The 17,931-nt window shown below is 38.8% G+C and overlaps 1 protein-coding gene across 2 annotated transcripts; it reads right to left on the reverse strand.

Moving 5' to 3' along the window:
- Nucleotides 1–11,339: 11,339 nt before the first annotated feature.
- Nucleotides 11,340–16,749, reverse strand: LOC140850953 (cellulose synthase-like protein H1). Of its 2 annotated transcripts, none has more exons than XM_073243329.1 (9): nucleotides 16,359–16,749; nucleotides 15,938–16,265; nucleotides 15,623–15,736; nucleotides 15,355–15,471; nucleotides 13,898–14,110; nucleotides 13,674–13,791; nucleotides 13,289–13,476; nucleotides 12,654–13,004; nucleotides 11,340–12,067 (listed from the first exon to the last, which is right to left on the reverse strand). In XM_073243329.1, exons 1-9 carry the CDS (start codon nucleotides 16,613–16,615, stop codon nucleotides 11,516–11,518), a joined length of 2,238 nt encoding a protein of 745 aa, XP_073099430.1. In that variant the 5' UTR covers nucleotides 16,616–16,749; the 3' UTR covers nucleotides 11,340–11,515. The 2 variants fall into 2 exon arrangements, with proteins under 2 accessions (XP_073099430.1, XP_073099431.1); XM_073243330.1 differs by having other exon boundaries at nucleotides 15,938–16,245; nucleotides 16,359–16,608.
- Nucleotides 16,750–17,931: the final 1,182 nt, after the last annotated feature.

Raw genomic sequence — 17,931 nt, forward strand, 5'->3', positions numbered from 1 at the left:
TCTATACCCTTTAGCTTCGTTCTTTACATAATTTCACATGGTTCTCTCTATAGTTTTTCCATATATTTATTAAAGAGACACTAAAAGTCACTTTAAATAGACCACTATGTGGACAAGAGTTTGACACCTACCATTGTTCTTTACACGGTTTCACACAATTCCCTCCATAGTTTTTCCACACATATATTAAGGATATACCAAAGGTCCATTTAAATAAACCACCACATGGATAAGAGTTTGACTCCTATCTTGACTCACAAATCAAAGATCCATTGGGGCATAAATACTAATAGCCTTTAATGGAAATAATTAAATAGAGTAATATAAAAAATAGAATCGTAAGTGGATTTAGGTTTTGGATTTGACAATGAATTCCAACACTCTCCCTCATTGCAAAGTCCTTATCAATAATACTGAATTATCGATATCATGAAGTGCCATCATTGCCATCGCCATTATTGCCATAGTAACAACAACATATAATGATATGTCAAATCAATAATTAAATAATGAAATTCTTTTATTAGCTAGCTCGTCCTCTTCGATGTATATATCGAAGATAATGATGTTCTATAATATTTTCTCTTGGCATTAACTCCATGATCACGATATCAAGATACCTTTGAGCATCCAGCTCATTCCAACGAATATCAAATTACTGATATAAGAAGTGAGAGCATTAGCTATTACTTGCATGCAAGTAAAATCAAAAACCAAAATTTGGTCATATCCACATGCCCCTGTTTGTGTTGCTTTGAGTATCTGGATATAGTTGGCTTCTTCTGAATATGAAATCAACTTCTTATACATAGAGTTTTCTAATAGTCTGAACTTTGGAGTAGCTTCAAAATCAATCAGTACTAAAGCAAAACAAGAATCATCTCCATCAAATATATCTTCTTGTTCCTTGATCTTTGAAGTTGCTTCAAACTTAGCCAGTTTGTCATCTCCATGACTGACTAAATCTTCACAAGGAACATCCAAATTTTGGATAGCTTCAGCATAGGACTCTTCTCTATGATTTGATTCTTCAATATATATTTACCTATGTGGATCAATTATAGCATCCTCTGATTCTTCTAGAATAATTTTAGAATCAATCACTGCTACAAAAACGGCCAATGGTAGTGGTTTAAAACCACTGCCATAGCCTACGGTCAAAATGGCCGAGGATCGGCTGGCAGTAAAAGAACAATATTATACGGTCAACATCTTTTGTGGAATTCAAACATGGGCCCTTGCCTAGGTTTGGTGCTTGACTTTACCAAAGAACTATCCCTACCTTTGTGCTATAATCTTTTTTTGGTATATTTATATTATTCTCATTTTTCTTCTAAAGGCCATAACTTTTGATTTAGAGGTTGAATTAGGTTTTTTTTTTTTGATTTCATATAACTTTTCGAGATCTATATGACTATGATGATGATTTTACAAAAAATATGATTTTATTTCTCAAATTGGAGCTTTAAAAAAATTTAATCAATATTTATAAATAATTTTGGATGATTATGCGAACCTGTAATGGTGAAATCGAATTTCAAGCATATCTTTATCATTTATTATTTAAATAATTATCGTTAGAGTATCTTCATAAAAGATCATCTCGATCTGATAACCCTAGCTATGTCAATCATTAAAATTTGATTTCAATGGCTATGAACGATCATGTGATAATCTGATAAATAGAGACCATTGATGGGTCCGAAAATTTACGATGATAATCTTGATGATATTTGTAATATATTATCAAAATTTTACTTCAATCAGATATTATTATCATGATCAATTTATCTGTAAAATGACATACTACACATAGTAGATTGCCATATTGGCCTAAGATCCAAAGCAAACATCAAAAAAAATATATTTGTAGAAAATCATGAGAAAAAAATATGGAAGAACAAAAAAAATTGAGAAAAATAAATAATTTATTCAAAGAAGAATAAATATCCTCATGAAAGTATCTTATTAAGGAGTCTTCACATATACAAATAATCTCCTCTCTCTTTCTTTCCATATCCTCCAGCATCATTCTCTACAGGGTTCCTTATACAGTTTTTCCACACATATATCAAGGAGACACCAAAAGTCCCTTTAAATAGACCATCACGTGGATGGGAGTTTGACTCCTATATTACTCCTATATTAACTCACAAACCAAAGATCCATTAGGACATATATATTAATAATCTTTAGATTGCATTTGGTAGCAGGCAATCTATCCAAATTATCAGTAATTTAAACTGGGCCCACCGAATAACTATGTTTGGTATTCATTTTTAATGGCAATCTATATTGCATTGGTAATCTAGATTACCTCTCACGAGACAATCCAGATTGCCTGAGCAATGGGTGGCTATCCAGATTACCGAAGATGTGGTAATCTGATAATAAATAATTTGGACAAAATTGCCCCTACCCTCTTCTCCATGCGCTGCTGCTTCTCTTTTTCTCTCATAGTGCTTACCCTCCTCCCACATCACCGATGAGCCACCCCCTCCCCTTCACCACCATCCTCTCAGCGCCTCCTCCCCCCCGACCCCACCACCATCCTCTCAGGCCCCTCTCCTCTTTGCCACCATCTTCTCAGGCCCCCACTCCTCTCCGCCATCATCTTCTCAAGCCCCACCCCCTCCTCTCCGCCACTGTCTTCTCAAGCCCCTCCCCCCTTGGCACCTCCCTCCGGATGAGAGGTCAACGACGGAGTATGAGGAAGTGATGCAAAGAGCGGGCTATCGATGGCAGAGTGAGGGGTGGTAGTTGGGGAGGCAGAGGAGGTGATGGGGGAGCTGAAGGGGGTGGACTTCATGGTGGTGGAGTGACAGTCGAGAGATGCGGCAAAGGTGCTAAGGACAGAGCTGAGGGGGATGGTGGTGATGAGGAAGGGCGTCGGGAGGAGACGAAGCGGGGTGATGGTGATGGCAGTGGGGACGAGGCTGGTGAGGCTAGGGGGTGGTGTCGAAGGGGATGGTGGTGGTGAGGAAGGGCGTCGGGAGGAAGCGAAGTGGGGTGGCGGTGATGGCGGCGGGGATGAGGCTGGTGAGGCCAGGGGGCAGTGCCGAGGTGGATGGTGGTGAAGGGTGTTAGGAGGAGGTGAAGCGGGCCGGTGGTGATGGCGGGGCTCACGGGGGGGACGAGATTGGTGAGGTCAGGGGCGGTGCCGGAGGTGCAACGATCGGGAAGCGGTGCCAGAGGTGCAATGGTCGGAGTCGGTGCCAGTGGTGTGCGAGGTGGGGGGAGGGGGGTTAGGGTATGGTGTGCGGGGGAAGGAGAAGGAATGAGAAAATAAATAAAATAATAATAATAATAATAATAAATATTAAAAAATAATAAATTTTTTTCATATAATAATTTTTATCATTAAAAAATTAAATAAATAGTTTAAAATATTAAATTAATAATTTGATTTAAGAGTATTTTAAAAATTTGATGTCACATTATCAATAATCTGATTGTCATACCAAATATATCAATCAAGATTCTCAATAATTTTACTGCAACATTACCTGTGTATATCAAACACAATAATCAATATTACTGACAATCTATCCAAATTACGGATAATCCAGATTATCAGATAATTCAGATTACCACTGCTTGGCAATACACCGAATGCAACTGTAGAAGTAAATAATTAAATAGTGTAATATTAAAAATAGTATTCTAATTGGATTTAGATTTTGGACTTGGCAATGAATCTCAATAATACCATTACTCACTGTCATCTAGAAATTATTTATAAATCTCTGATATATATGTAGAGGCTAAAATAAAGTTGATCAGATTTGAAGCTAAATCCGATCAAGTTCTCCACCGTTCGATCCCTCCAATCTACATAGATCTCCAAATAACAAAATAAAAATTAACTATGATTTTTCCATCCGTTTGGATTTAAAAAGGATATGTTATTAATGCAGATGAAATGGAAAACATTTTAAAATAAAATCTTTAACGCAAATAGGATGAGATGGGATCTATTTTGTGTAAATAATATAAATAAATTAATTATATTATAAATATATTACTCATGCAATAAAATAATAATATAAAATATATAAAAATTATCAAAAATATACTCCATTGAAGTTTTGATTGATAGACATATATAGTTTGGTTAACAATAATTTTTGAAAAAAACTCATTTGTTATATTTATTTTCGAAGAGAGATGGTAAAAATAATGATGGATCTCATATTTATTTTCGAAGAGAGAGGATAAAACAAATATCATAGAGATTGATATTTGATTAATTTACAAGTGGTGATAATCTACACTTGACAAAAATACTTTCAATAAAACTGCAAATATAATCATTGAATTTATTTTGATATCTTTTTAAATTCATTCAATAAAGAGTTTTTATAAAAAAAATTAAAATGGAGATGGTATTATGAAAAGTGCTATGTGATTATAGTCATTACATAAAATTAATTGAAGATGATAATGCTATCTTACTATTAAAAATTTATTTTATATATATTGAAAGATATATTTATAAATTTAACCATATTCCTATGTAGATTTATCTCCAACTAAACGTTGTAATCTTTTTTCAGTATCATTTTTCGATATAATTTTTTACTAACCAAATATAATAAAAATTATTTTTTTCATAATTTTTTTTAGATAAATAATTTTTAGAAATTATCAGATTATCTTATAATATGACATACCCAACCAAACGGATCCTTAAATATGTTAGCAGCTATTGGGATAAGCCTCAATTTTCCACTAACAAAATATCTCGCAAGGCTCGTGGGTAATCATCATCTTGATGCCAACCCCAGTCTCAATATGTGTGGCAACAAAAGATACAATTCAATACACGATAATGTTCATCTTCCGAAAGATATATCGAACAGACATCGCAGCGAACTGACGAAGTGATCTCTAGATATTGCGAAGCAACGGATGAACTTTCAGATGCTTCGTCTCATCCAGAATCCAACCGATAGATGTGATTGAGTCACTCTCAATAAAAATTTTCTCTATTTGTGATTTTTATTTCATGTGGATAATATCCGTCCAAGCAGATCCTCAATCCTCCATTAACAATACCTTAAGATATCAGGGTTGACCTAGTTAACAAATGCTAATATATTGTGGAGACAGAGAGAATGGGAAAGCGATGACTTCAATCATCCCCTCTCATTTCTATTGCTTTTTCCTCCAACCAAGCGATACCCAACATCACATGATGGGGAGTCCGAGCAAGTCCTGGACAGCGGCGAGCTAAGCTAGTATATTTCTTTTTCGAGAATCTAGGCCAAATTTGTGAATGGATTAGGCAGTGGGATGGTGGATGTCGCTCTGTCATACGGAAGCACATGCCTCATCATTTGGGTTTATATTCCCGAGATCCATGTGCGTGGCCTATGGATTAGGCAGTGGGATGGTGGATGTCGCTCTGTCATACGGAAGCACATGCCTCATCATTTGGGTTTATATTCCTGAGATCCATGTGCCTGGCCTAGGCCACGCCATCTCATGAAAAAGGAAATAGAAACTACTAAATTTTAATGAGTGATAAAGGGCTGATTAAAATTTAAATATTATTATTATTATTATTTTGATGATAGGAGGTAAAGGTGGCGATAGAATTGAATTGGATGAGGCAAACGTCAAGCCAAATGCATCATGGATGAAAAATCTTTTAATCCAAATTTAATCTATTTATTAAATAAATAAAAAAATAGATTTGAATCTAGTTATTTTATTAAATAGATAATTTATCCCGACCTATAACGGATTGAAATAATTTAAATGGTAATCAAGTATTGTCATCCACAAAATTAAGTATTTTTGTTAATCGAGCTCATAACATACAAGCTTACACGTAGGTTGCGGAAATTGCAATCCCAAAAAAAAATCATGAACCAGCTGGAAAAAAATGAAGGACTTGCCAGGAGATCTGCCAAGCAGCTGGTTTGAGGGGTGAAAGTTTGCGTATACAATGACCCGGTTCCTGCATAGCATTATGGCTTGACAAGAAATCCATGCTAGCTAGGATCAGTTTGTTCCTGGCATCATCAGGCTTCAGGCGACCATGACTTCATTACAGTAAAAAACCTCTTCAAAAATAAAAATGATGGTCCCTTTTCAAGCTTCTAATTTGCAGTGATAGAGATAATATTTTCTATCCCACTCGACATGTTCCAGATGACTTTTAAAGGTTACTCCACTCTGGTTAAAACGAAGTAATTTAACTATTTCCTCTGTTTCTTTGCCTTTGTTTCAATCTTTTGTCTGTTTTCCCCAGAGTATACTACTCCAAAGAGATTCCTCTGGTCGGTTGATGTGGATAAAGTAGCAAAAAAATTAGCTTGGGGACCATTTTTGGAAAGGCAAGATGGAATTGGGCAGAGGTGACTCTCTCATTTCATGTGGTGAAGGCCGCTTCAATCCATTTTCATGCGATGACCACATGATCGACGACCAGCCACTCCTTCTTCTCTACCTCTTCCCTTTTTTTGTCCTCTTTCTTTCTTTCTTTGCACGAGGCTTTAATTTCTAATAAATACTAGATGCATGACAGCTTACATTCAAAGAAACTGACGGGAATCATTCAGCTCTCCCACATGATTCCTCACTCCCACCCTCTACAAAAGGAGTGCCCAAAATATCGTAAGCTCCACTCCACCACCCAAGAAGAGAACAAATCTAAAATACCAACACTTGCGAATCAATATCGTCAGAAAAAAAGCACTCGCGAACCAAAACGAATGGAAGAAACCCGGAGGATGTCGGGCACCGGGTTCGCCAGCGACGGCCTAGGATGCGATCTGTGAAGGTGGGCCAATACGATAGATGTAAAAGTATTGGTTGGATCAGGCCCACACATGACCATGCTTGTCTTGCTACCATTTTTGTTTTGTTTTTTTTTTTTTTTTCCCTCCCTACATGGTTGGATTGGTCCATTCTAAGCTAGTGGATCCAATCCAATAAATAATTTCTCATGACATAGTATACTTTTGTCTCCTGCTCACCTTGCTTTGACCGATTATTGATTGGACCTTTTTTATAATGGATCATAGATTATTTAATCCTTCTTGCGCTATTCTTCCTTTTTAACACACGTCTTATCATATATTTAATATCTTTTTTAATCTTTGACAATATGTGTTATCGTCTGTGCAATCTTATTTTTCTCATCCAACTACCAAATCATCTATAAGTTGCTTTGGACTAGATCCAACCAATAATATCTCCTCTATGTTTTATGCACGTGCCAGCCTCAGATGGCAGGTGTTCCCAGCTGGCGAGCCTCCTCTAGTCTCATTCGATTGCCTCGATCTTTGGAGTTCTCTTTGTTAGCATACGAAAAACCTCTCAAAGAAATAAAATGACCATAAAGCTCTGCAAATTCTAACCGCCTGATCATGTGATGCTGGATCTGATAAGGGGTCCACAAATTCTGCTATCCGTCGGTAGTGAATTTTTGCACCGCCTGATCATGTGATGCTGGATCTAATAAAGGGTCCACAAATTCTGCTATCCGTCGGTAGTGAATTTTTGCATCCGGGCCCTATGAGTAATTGAGAAAAATATAGGAGAAATTACTAGATGGGTCAGATCAAGTAGACTAATCCAATAATCACTCGCCATATTATCCCCTCTGTATTTAGACCATCCAAAATTATAAAGGGGTCCATCCAATAATTTCTCGCCAGCAAGGGAGTGTGATAGCTTTCTGTAAGGGAGATTCTTTGAAAATTATACTTATTGCCGCAAGGCTCCAGTGCAATACCTATATGGCTGGAGCTGGACACTAATTAAAATCTGCGACGCCAAAAGATACCTACAAAGAAAGTTCACGCTCGCCGAAAGTATTACGATGAGATCCTCCAATGCTTAAATTAGCTAGAGATTTAAAACAATAGAAAGAAAAGATAGCTAAGATGGAGTGAGAATTTCTCAGTATTTTTACTTATCTTTCTTACTTCTACTTATTTATCTAAGGGTCCCCTTTGTATCTCTTTTATCTGAAAGTTGAACCCATAGGCTATGAGTCGGAATTTGTATCTATCGGTCTAATTTTGCGGGCCGTTAGGCCATATTCTAGCCTTCTTCATGAGAGAAATCTCTCCTACTCTTGCATATCAAGATTGTTAGTTGTGGGTATCAAGCACGGACTTTACCTATGCGACTGGTTAAATGAATTGTGTCTTGGTTTACAATTGGTGTAACCTCACCACATTATCTTAGATGCACACCTGTGGAGGATTGATCTCAATTGATGGGCTTTTCCTACAACATATGCCCCCCACTTTTAAGTTCCAAGCGGCTTTTGGACTTCAAACAAAGGAAGAAACTGCCTTGATAGCTGGGCTATCGAGCTGATTCATTCTTAGCCACATATGCATTATAGCCTTTCAAAAAGATATCTGAGAATTTAAGAATGCGTCGTTTCATAACTCATACCGTCTTTATTAGAGATAGAGCTCGAAAATCATGAAATGGTATTTTTAAGAGAGAGGAGATCCGAAGACTACTTTTGGACTCACCCAGGATTTGCCATATGGCGAGTCAGGATAAGTTTCAAAGCATGCTTTATGAGTTATCCCATGTGGTTCGATTGGATAAGGGTGCCATGAAGAGCCATGCGATCCACCACTTCAAGGCTATCCAAGTCGCATGATCTGGTGATTCGATGATTGAATCTATACCATCAGTAGCCTATATAGATGGATCACTTATCCGATGGGATCTCCCACCATCTAACTATCAGTTGCTCTTTTGTTGCTATAGTTATCTAAAAAAGATACTCTCTTCTTTGTAAAGTAATCATGAAGCCACCACCATCAGCTGTTAAATTAGCGTGAAGAAGAAGAAGAGTTCTTCTCATGGAGAGTCCTTATCCCATAGAGCAAGGAGTGCCCACCTGAATTTTCTATCTCTAACTCATGGAGGACCTCGGTAGGGACTAGGCTAGTTGTGCCCATTGGGCCGCATGTCGCTGCATCAGGATCATTCTAGCCCCTCCATCATCAAGTTGGATCCTACCTCCCTTTGAAGGGTTGATGATATTTGAGATGGAACCTCGTCTTCCTAGGGGAATCAAGGGTTCATCAATGTTGTGTGGGAGATTTCTATCGAGGCTAAGCTTCGATGCATTGAGGAGTTCAAAGTCTCAGTAGAGTTTGAGGATGAGCTTATCAAGGCATCTTCAGCTAGATACATTTAAGGCTTCGAGGACTACAAAGCTTGCATGAAGAAGATGGTCTCCAAGCTGAATCTGAGGTGCCTCCACTCGGCACAGCGATGAGGAGGTCATGGTGTTTTCTTCAAATGAAGACTAGAACTCCATCCTTTTGTATTTGCTTTTGGTGTCTTTGCTTTGATGAAGTTCTATAATAAAATTTTTAATTAATAAAATATATATATTTCAACATGTCTACCTCTTATTCGAAGCTTTTACTTTTCTATGATGTTGATGTGGTCAGCTCTTTGCCTTGATCAAGGGCTCAGATAACTTGGATAGATCGGTCAGATCAATTTTATTTTTGAGCTGAAATCTCTCTTGATATTGTTCGAAGCTTCTACTTCATCTGCATGGATCTTTGAAAGCATTGGGCTATATGTGCCAAGCACTGCATGTTGACTAATGCTGCATTGCTTTCACGAATCAAAAAAAATGAATCATCTCGATTTGTTGGGGAATCACATTTAATACTGATATCTATTTTTCAGAAAGCAAAGCTTCTGAAACCTTTAAGGTGGTGACATATGTCGCACAACTAGAGATGTATTTGAATTCATCTGAGCCTACCCCTTTTATAAATAAGAGCTTTATTGGTTAAGGCTGGTATTGTCTTGGTTGTCTCCCTCAATGTTGTGGTAGGGCTGACTTATCTAGTGTCGGAGGGCTATCGATATTTTTTTTTGGCTTGGGAGATCTCCTTCGCCTCAACTAGTCACTGTACGCTTTAAAGGAGCGCTTCCGTGGGTGTCCCATTTTAGCATGTGAGCTATTGGAAAATTTCGCTGCTCTGATTGAGTAGTTGTGAAGGCAGCCACCTAGGCTTCTTGATGCCTCTCCGTAGTCAGGTCTTGGACCTGTGTAGAGGGCTTGCTTCTTCTCTCGTTCAGAGCTACTTTTTGGCATTCATTGTAGATGCATTGTGAAAGCGAGTAGGATTTCGAAAGGAGAAGAGTCCATACCGTCGTCGATGTCCTTTTGAGGGGGCCGGTGAGTATCACCAAACGGGGAGTTCTATGCTCTCTGTTAAGGATTGCATCATCTTGAAGCCTATCTCGCACTTTGAGGGTGTCAACCGAGCTATTTTGATCCTTTCTCCCTTTTTTTTTTGTTGTAATGAGTTTCACTTGATTGAAATATAATGAACCTTTTGAACGAAGCACCTCTTTCATTGAGTTTTTTCTTTTATGTGTCATCCAACGCTTCTCCTTATTGCTTTGGGATGAGTCAATTCTTCTCCCCTAATTGTTGCGGGCAATGTAAGATCTCCAGAGAACTAATCCCTGGTGGCTTCAATAGGTGATGTAGCTGTAGTGGGCCACTTATGACTACGGTGGGCTATGTTGAATTTTCTGAGAGAATGACCCGATTGGCTATAGTGGGACATCCATGGCTACAGTGGTTTACGTTGATGGCTACAATGGGCCATCTCAACTATAATGGATTGCATGATTACAGTGGGCCACCCTGACTACAGTGGGCCATGTTGAATTTTTTAAAGATTCATCTCGATTGACTACAGTGGGTCATGTTGATGGCCACAATAGATCATCTCGGCTACAACGAGCCATGTGGCTACAATAGGCCACCTATGATTACAGTGGGCTATATTGACGGCTATAGTGGACCATCTCAGCTATAGTAGACCATGTAGTTATGACGAGCCATCCATGACTATAATAGGCTACGTTGACAGCTATAGTGGGTCGTCTCAGCTATCCGATAGCAAAACATCCACATCGGAGGAAGTTTCGAGGAGCTTTTCACTCCAATTACAGGGTAAAATGGAATGGATCAATTCCTATAAAACTCAATCCCGACTCTCCTCCAAGGATTAAATCTTCTTTTTAATTCTAATTTAGATTCTAATTTTGGTCACCAACCAAATGCTTCAGAAGATATAGTCAATTATAATTTTCATTTCAATCCATTTTGATTTTGATTTGAATTTTGGTTGCAAACCAAATTCTCCTCTAGAGTATTTAATAATTCAGCATGTATTTTGCTGTTTAGTTCACTTGGGTGGTGCATGAGAGGTAGGTAGGTCCAACCATCCAGTAACAAAAATAAGTGGACATTGCATGATTTTCTTTTTTTGGTACGAACATTGCATGATTAACCAACCATTTTCAAGCCAAACTGCAGCAAACTTGTGTCTAATATCATGTAACCAATAATTTCCCCCTTTTTTGGGGGTGGTGGTTTTGTGAGGCGGGGGTGTATGGCGCAGAAGAAGAATATTTTCCCCCTTTTTCAATCAAAGTAAGGCTTAATATTTTGAAGTTGAACAGTGAAACCCAAGCCGCCCACTTCAAACTAATGCACCCATCCGAATCCACAAAACTGCATAAAGAGAGACGCTAAGACCGCAGCTTTCAATATGACAGGCAAAGGGATCCCATAACTCCCTCTCCCAACCAGACCCCTCACGAATGGCCAGAAGCTGAACACCACCCAAACACTGCAAGCAAACTCTCCAAGTCCCGGGCTCGGCCCTCCATCCACTGGCCCGTGAAGCCGTAGCAGGCCGACAGCGAGCGCCACCATGTTCACGAGCAGGACTGCAGTACCAGAGACAAACATTGGCGAGTTATCGAAGGTAAACCTCCCAGGATCTTTGTCTGTATCATTGGCATCAGATTGTTGGTCCTTTCGGGTGACTTCGAATATTGTCTCAGAGAGGCCAAGGATCTTGAGGAGAACAGCAAGCAAACCAAACAACCATGCAGTCATCGCGAAGATCCTATGCATCCTCTGGTTGTTCCAACATGCCCGCGCTGAGAGCCCACATTGGAAGTATTCTATTAATGAGTGGATGTTGGAGATGAGGAAGAGAGCCAAGGGTATCACGAAGACAGCTTCTGAAGCCTGCATGAATAATTAAAACAATTTCAAGGGAATGCTTGATGATCCTCTGTGTCATGGACATAAACTTGTCAGCATCCAGCATGGTAAGGGCTTGCTCAATTTGCAATATCAAATTTAAAAAAGAAAGAAGATAAGGACTTGCTCAATTAGTAAATTAACAAGGTAAGCTTGAGACTAGGATTGCTTTCTGGAAATGTGTGTGTAAATATACACACACACATATGCTCATCAACTACATCTTGTTTGTCTCTATTCAACTGAAAACACCAACAAGATCAGAAAATAATACAATTGTAACTACAATGCACTGTAGTTGTTACATCTTCATCTAGCAGCTGAAATGCTTGCTTACTATGTTAAATGTATTTTAACAATGAGATCGAGATTTGACAATGAAGATTAATGGTTTAATGAATATAACCAATCTATTTGCGAATAGCCCAAGATAGACTTGAAACTACTTGAGGTAAGCTTAACGTTGGTTGTACTGTTTAGAGAGCAGGACCAGGTTTCATTAAGGTCAATTAGAGCAGTATTTTGCGTCATCCAATTTAATGCCACGAGTATTAATGAACGAAAAGCTTACCTTTGGCAAGAAGGAGGTATTGGCAAGGAGACAGTAAGCAGGGAGCAGAGCATAGCAGATCTCTCCGATGGAGCGTAGAGGCCAAACAATTACAATCAAATAGGCCAAGCACATCCGAAACTTGAGCTGCTTGGAGAAAGCGGCAATTATGGGGCTGCTCTTGATGAATAATATCTCAAGAAGGCCTGTGGACCACCTCTTGTATTGAGTCAAGCTCGCCGGACCTCCGGTCGGGGCACTTCCAAGGAAAGCCGGTGGATCTAATATCAGGTACACTGATTTCCAACCCATTGAATGGATTCTAAGCCCGGTGAGGATGTCTTCCGTCATCGAGCCATAGGCCCATCCAATCTGCAAAAGAAATGCCTTCGAATTAGTTTCCATGTGTTTCCTGATTGCTACCAGTGATTGAAATGGTGGTCATGGTGGTATTAGACTGGGTCATGCTGTTTCCCTATCTAAAGCAAGTTGGCTAATGGTTGTATCACGTTGGAGGTACCAAAATACGGTTGTTTCAAGTCAGGCCTAGCCCAGTAATATTATACCTAATACTTCATTATGTGTGCATTCCTGAGTTGACATAGTTTTGAAGAAAACCTTCATTCAGGTAAGTTTAGTTCAATATAATCACTGACCTGCTTTCCCCAACATGTATTGAACTCGTAGCTACAGGAGGCAACTCTCTTAGCAACTTCTACTCTACTCGAAAGATTGTTGTTGCATGAAGTTTCTCTAATTTTTCCTGAAATTATTCGAGAAGCCGACTCCATTAATTCTCTGGAATCGCCGTATATCCTTTGGGGTTCTTTGTCAGATAAGTCATCTGTCACAGAAGCAAGCATGTCGTTTAGCACAAACACAAAATTGGAATTTTCCTCCATATTGAAATAGAAAAAGGTGTTCTTCAATTAATTATGATGAAATTAAGATATGTTTTAAGATGGAAATGAAGAATCCTGAAAGTTAGATGGAACCATCAAATACTTAATTGATTTAGTCATCAGTTTGGTAGTGATCTACCATGTTTGCTAACTCCAGCAAGCCCCGGTGCAGAACCATATAAAATTTTTCTTCGGTGGAAGCATCCTGTCCCTCCATAAAATGGACCTTGAATACCTCCAAATCCCACCCCAGTAATCTGAAACCAGATGAAGGTAATCATCAATTCATCATCTTCAAAGAAAGAAAGTTAATCGAAATCTAAGTGGCATCATATAAGATAAGAGTGGAAATCGAATGCCTACAAAATTCAAGACCACTAATTGATTCCCAAAGGGATCATCCTTGAGAGCCCCATAAAACTGCTGTGGTGCTTGAACAAATCCACTTGACACCTCATCGTCAAACCCGAGTAGCAGGCACATGCCATGAAGAATGACCTCAGGTTTATTAGCAAACATGTCACAGTCCACATTGAGCATGAACGGAGCATTTGTCATCACTCCTGAGACCCTTGCCTGCACATAAGCTAAACCTTAGTTTTTCTGGTTAAGAATATGATTTTCTTTTGTTAATTTTTTTCAGTTGTCCGTTTGTCCTTTGTGTGACAAAAAAAAAAAAATCATGCAAAGTGCATCTTGACCCCAAAAGTTATGTCAAAGCTAAGACTTTACCGGATCTTTTTCAAAGTATGTAGTGCAATTAGAGTCACAGATCCACCAATTATGATTCTACTACATGTCTAAACTTTAGCAGCAAAAATCTTAATGATGAGAGAAAGTGAAGCCTTTGTCATCTTACAAAGATAATTGCACAAGTCCTCAAAACTTTTAGTTTATTCCATCAGGATATTGGAATGCAAATTGGATGAGCACTAAACTTAATAGATGTACCTTTTTTTTTTTTTTTTGCAAGTTAATTATGATAGAAGTATTAAAAATACCAGCTTATTCTTCCTTGAAAAAATAAAATGGCTCAAAGTGCCATTAATTGAAAAATGATCCTACCTTTTCCCTTTAAGGTCATAATCTTTTCCTTTTTTATATCGAATTAATTGGCTTCCTAAACTTGAAAGGATAGGAACTCATCTGGAATACTTTCATTCCCCTGCAGTACAATACTTCATGAAGGCATATTTTCAAGCTTATTTGAGTTCTTTTACCTTAAAAAAAAAAAAAAATTACAATGCAATACTCCATGAAGGCATTTATTTCATGAGTTCCAGAAGTATCCTCTCCTGTTAAGCTTTTTGTGAAATGAATGTGTGCACTAGCTTTCAATGTCTTCCTATTTTGTCTTCACTCCATTTACAACTTCAACACAGAAACTCCATTCACAACACAACATTTTGTCAAAAGAGGAGAACAGGACGCGACCAATTGCTAGTACCTTTCTCCACAAATCGTTTCAGAAGCCACCATGGACTTATCTGTGTCCCCTTGCTTTTGGGATAAGCATAGAATGGGTGGACTCAGATTGGTTAAACTGGATCGCGGACCACAAAGACAGGATAAATATATTCTTGGATAGGACCGGGAAGTGATATGTGTTCTTCCGACTACTTCAAATCCTTTCGATAGGTTGCGTTATCATCTTATCACCATCATACAGTGATGATATCGATGACCATAATCTTACTAAAGTTTCAAGTAGAAGCACATGAACTCCACATTTATGTCAATTAATCTATGATTACAATTGGCGTAATTCACATTATATTTTACTCTGAAATCTCCAACAAGAAAGGAGTTGCGTATGTTACCAGAACGTTCATGGCCCCAGCTTTGTAATGATGTGGATGTTTTGGCCTCTTCTCTCTAGCCACATATACTAGATGGGGGATGCCATCTTCTAAGCCCTGCTTGTTCTCCCATATAACCTTGCAAAATAAATAAAATGAACAAGTAGAAGGAATGAGACTCCTGGTATATATGAAAAAAAAAAGAATCTAGATGTAGCTTCCTCACTTTATAGGAGATGAACAAAAAATGTGATCACAATTATAAGGTCAATGAAATTAGGCATATTACCTTAATTAGGCTTGGATGATTTCCTCGTTCAATATTTGAGAAATCAGCGAGCTCATCATCCATGTAATGTGAAGCAGCATCATCAATTCTCTGACTTAACTCCTCGTACTTGTTCTAGAGAGCAAGACTTTAATTTAGAACGGCTTTTACCAATCTTATAATTCGTGGGTTAAGTGTTAGCTCAGATGGTAGGTCCAAAATTCGGTTGGTATTGCTCCAAAAAAAAAAAAAGAGAGAGAGAGTAAATTTAACTTATTAAGCTAGCATATACTGTTTACATATGAAATATTCTTCATGATATATATAATTATTTACCTTCATGAATCTCCAATCATCCATGAATTCTTGTGAGAGAGCTTGTGAAGCCTGGGGCTCAGAAGAGAAGTACACAAAAGGAGCTCTTACTCCAACGTTGTACTTCTTGCAGAAAGGAACCCATAGCTTGGCAAATTTTGAAGCTTCCAGGAGAGAATAGAAGGTGATGGGCGAGCCTGCATCGTCCGAAACATAGCATGCTAGCTTGTGAGCTGGGTATTCCACAGCCAGCAAAGAGAGCACGGTGTTCGCTGTGATGATCGGAGGCTCCAGCTTGGGGTCCGCCGTGGTGACAAACATGTCCACAGCTGGGAGATCAATATCAGATCTATATGCAAATTAGCAGGCAAAGAATTACAATGAGAACTGAGTAGCTGACTTAAATCATGATCAAAACTTGAAGTAATTAAGAACTCATTACCTCTTCAGGAGGCGTTCAGGGTAGGTTTTGTACTTGACTGGGTTCCATTTCCCATTCATGTAGAGGACCCAGACGAAGGTGAACCAAGTCTCACAAAGAAAGGCGATGAGCCAAATGGGGCCATGGCTATGGAGTGAGGTGAGGCGATAGAGGAGGAGGGAGAATAGGAGGGTGAGGATGAGAAGACTTGAGACTCTTTGGAAAGTGTTCTTGATAGGGAGTCTCTCTTGGAGAGGAAGGTTGTGGAGGGTGGCCATGAGTGGAGGATAGGATAAACAAGGAGGCTTCTGCTTTTGCCGTCTGATTTATAGATGATCATAAGGTGCTGTTTCCTACCTAGATTCCTGTTCTTCTATAACCACAAATTCAAATGCCAAACTGGAGACGTCACGTGCAATACCATCACTTAGTAAATTATCTAGAAATTAATTATTGATATATATATATATATATATAGAGAGAGAGAGAGAGAGAGAGAGTCAGATTAAAATTAGCTCAATCAGATCTAGGTTCAAGCCTGATCAGGTCAAAATTCTATAATAAGAATCCTATATCAATAATTCGAACCATTGAATATGATCTACTACCTTAAAACTACTTGTATATAAAAAAATATTTTTTTTGATATAAAGAAAGGAAAAACCATCCAAATTTATTATTAAAAAGAAAGAGAGTGCAGAGAAGAGAAAAAAGAAAACCACAGTACAACAAAGAGAAAAAAGAAACTCCTATCAAATCATGAATACCAAAATTCAAATTTAAAATTTGAATTTTAAAAAGACAGAAACCCATCTCGCAGCCTATAAGAAGAAGCAATGCCGATTGCTGGAAGAGATCATCAAAACAATATGTTCCCGGATAAGAAGGAGACTGATGGCTTCTCAACTAATCAACGACGTCTCGAATATCATTGCCCGTTCTGGTTTCACCCTCAATGCTAGTAGCTCAGAGAGAAAAAGAATCCGACAGAAAAGGAGGAAGTGGGCAGCAGGAAGGTCCTAGCAGTTAGAGAGTCCGATGCTGGAGGCAAGAAGAAAGAGAGGGAGAGAGAGGAGAAAGAAAAGGGTTTTCAGAGGAAGGTCCGACGAGCACTCCGAACTCAACACCATAAGAGAAGTGACAAGGCAACCACCTAGTAACAACCAAAGAGAGAGAAAGAGAGATATTGCCTGGCTAAGGAGAGAGAAGAGAAGGGGGGTCCTGCATCAAAAAGAAGAGGAGAGAGACAGAGGAGCAAGGGGAGAGAAAAAGAGAGAAGGGGGGCCGACCAACGACAAGGAAGGCTGGCCAAATGCCAGCGAGCCGAAGGAGGAGAGCAGTCCGTCTAGGAGGTGAGCAGTCCATTACCAAGGAGGGGTAACTCCATCCTCTCTTTCAGATGAAGGATAGAGAGGAGGAAGAAAAGTCCAGGCTAAAGAGAGAGAGAGAGGTGAGAAGAGGGTGCCGGGAGCAGGTCAAAAGTCAAGAAGGCCAGCGAGGAAGCCATCCAACAACAATCAAAGAAAGAAAGAGGGGGTTGTTGCCTAACCAAAGAGAGAGAGAGAGAGGCGAGAAGAGGTGTCTGGCATCAAAA

This window comes from Elaeis guineensis, chromosome 9, assembly GCF_000442705.2.
Source record: "Elaeis guineensis isolate ETL-2024a chromosome 9, EG11, whole genome shotgun sequence".
Lineage (NCBI taxonomy): Eukaryota > Viridiplantae > Streptophyta > Magnoliopsida > Arecales > Arecaceae > Elaeis > Elaeis guineensis.

Coding starts and splice junctions, on each gene's coding strand:
- LOC140850953 (XM_073243329.1), bottom strand. CDS start 16,615: ATGGCCACCCTCCACAACCTTCCTCTCCAAGAGAGACTCCCTATCAAG. Junction 15,737..15,937: donor ATGATTGGAGATTCATGAAG/GTAAATAATTAT, acceptor CTTGCTCTCTAG/AACAAGTACGAGGAGTTAAG. Junction 13,477..13,673: donor TGCTGGAGTTAGCAAACATG/GTAGATCACTAC, acceptor CTTCTGTGACAG/ATGACTTATCTGACAAAGAA.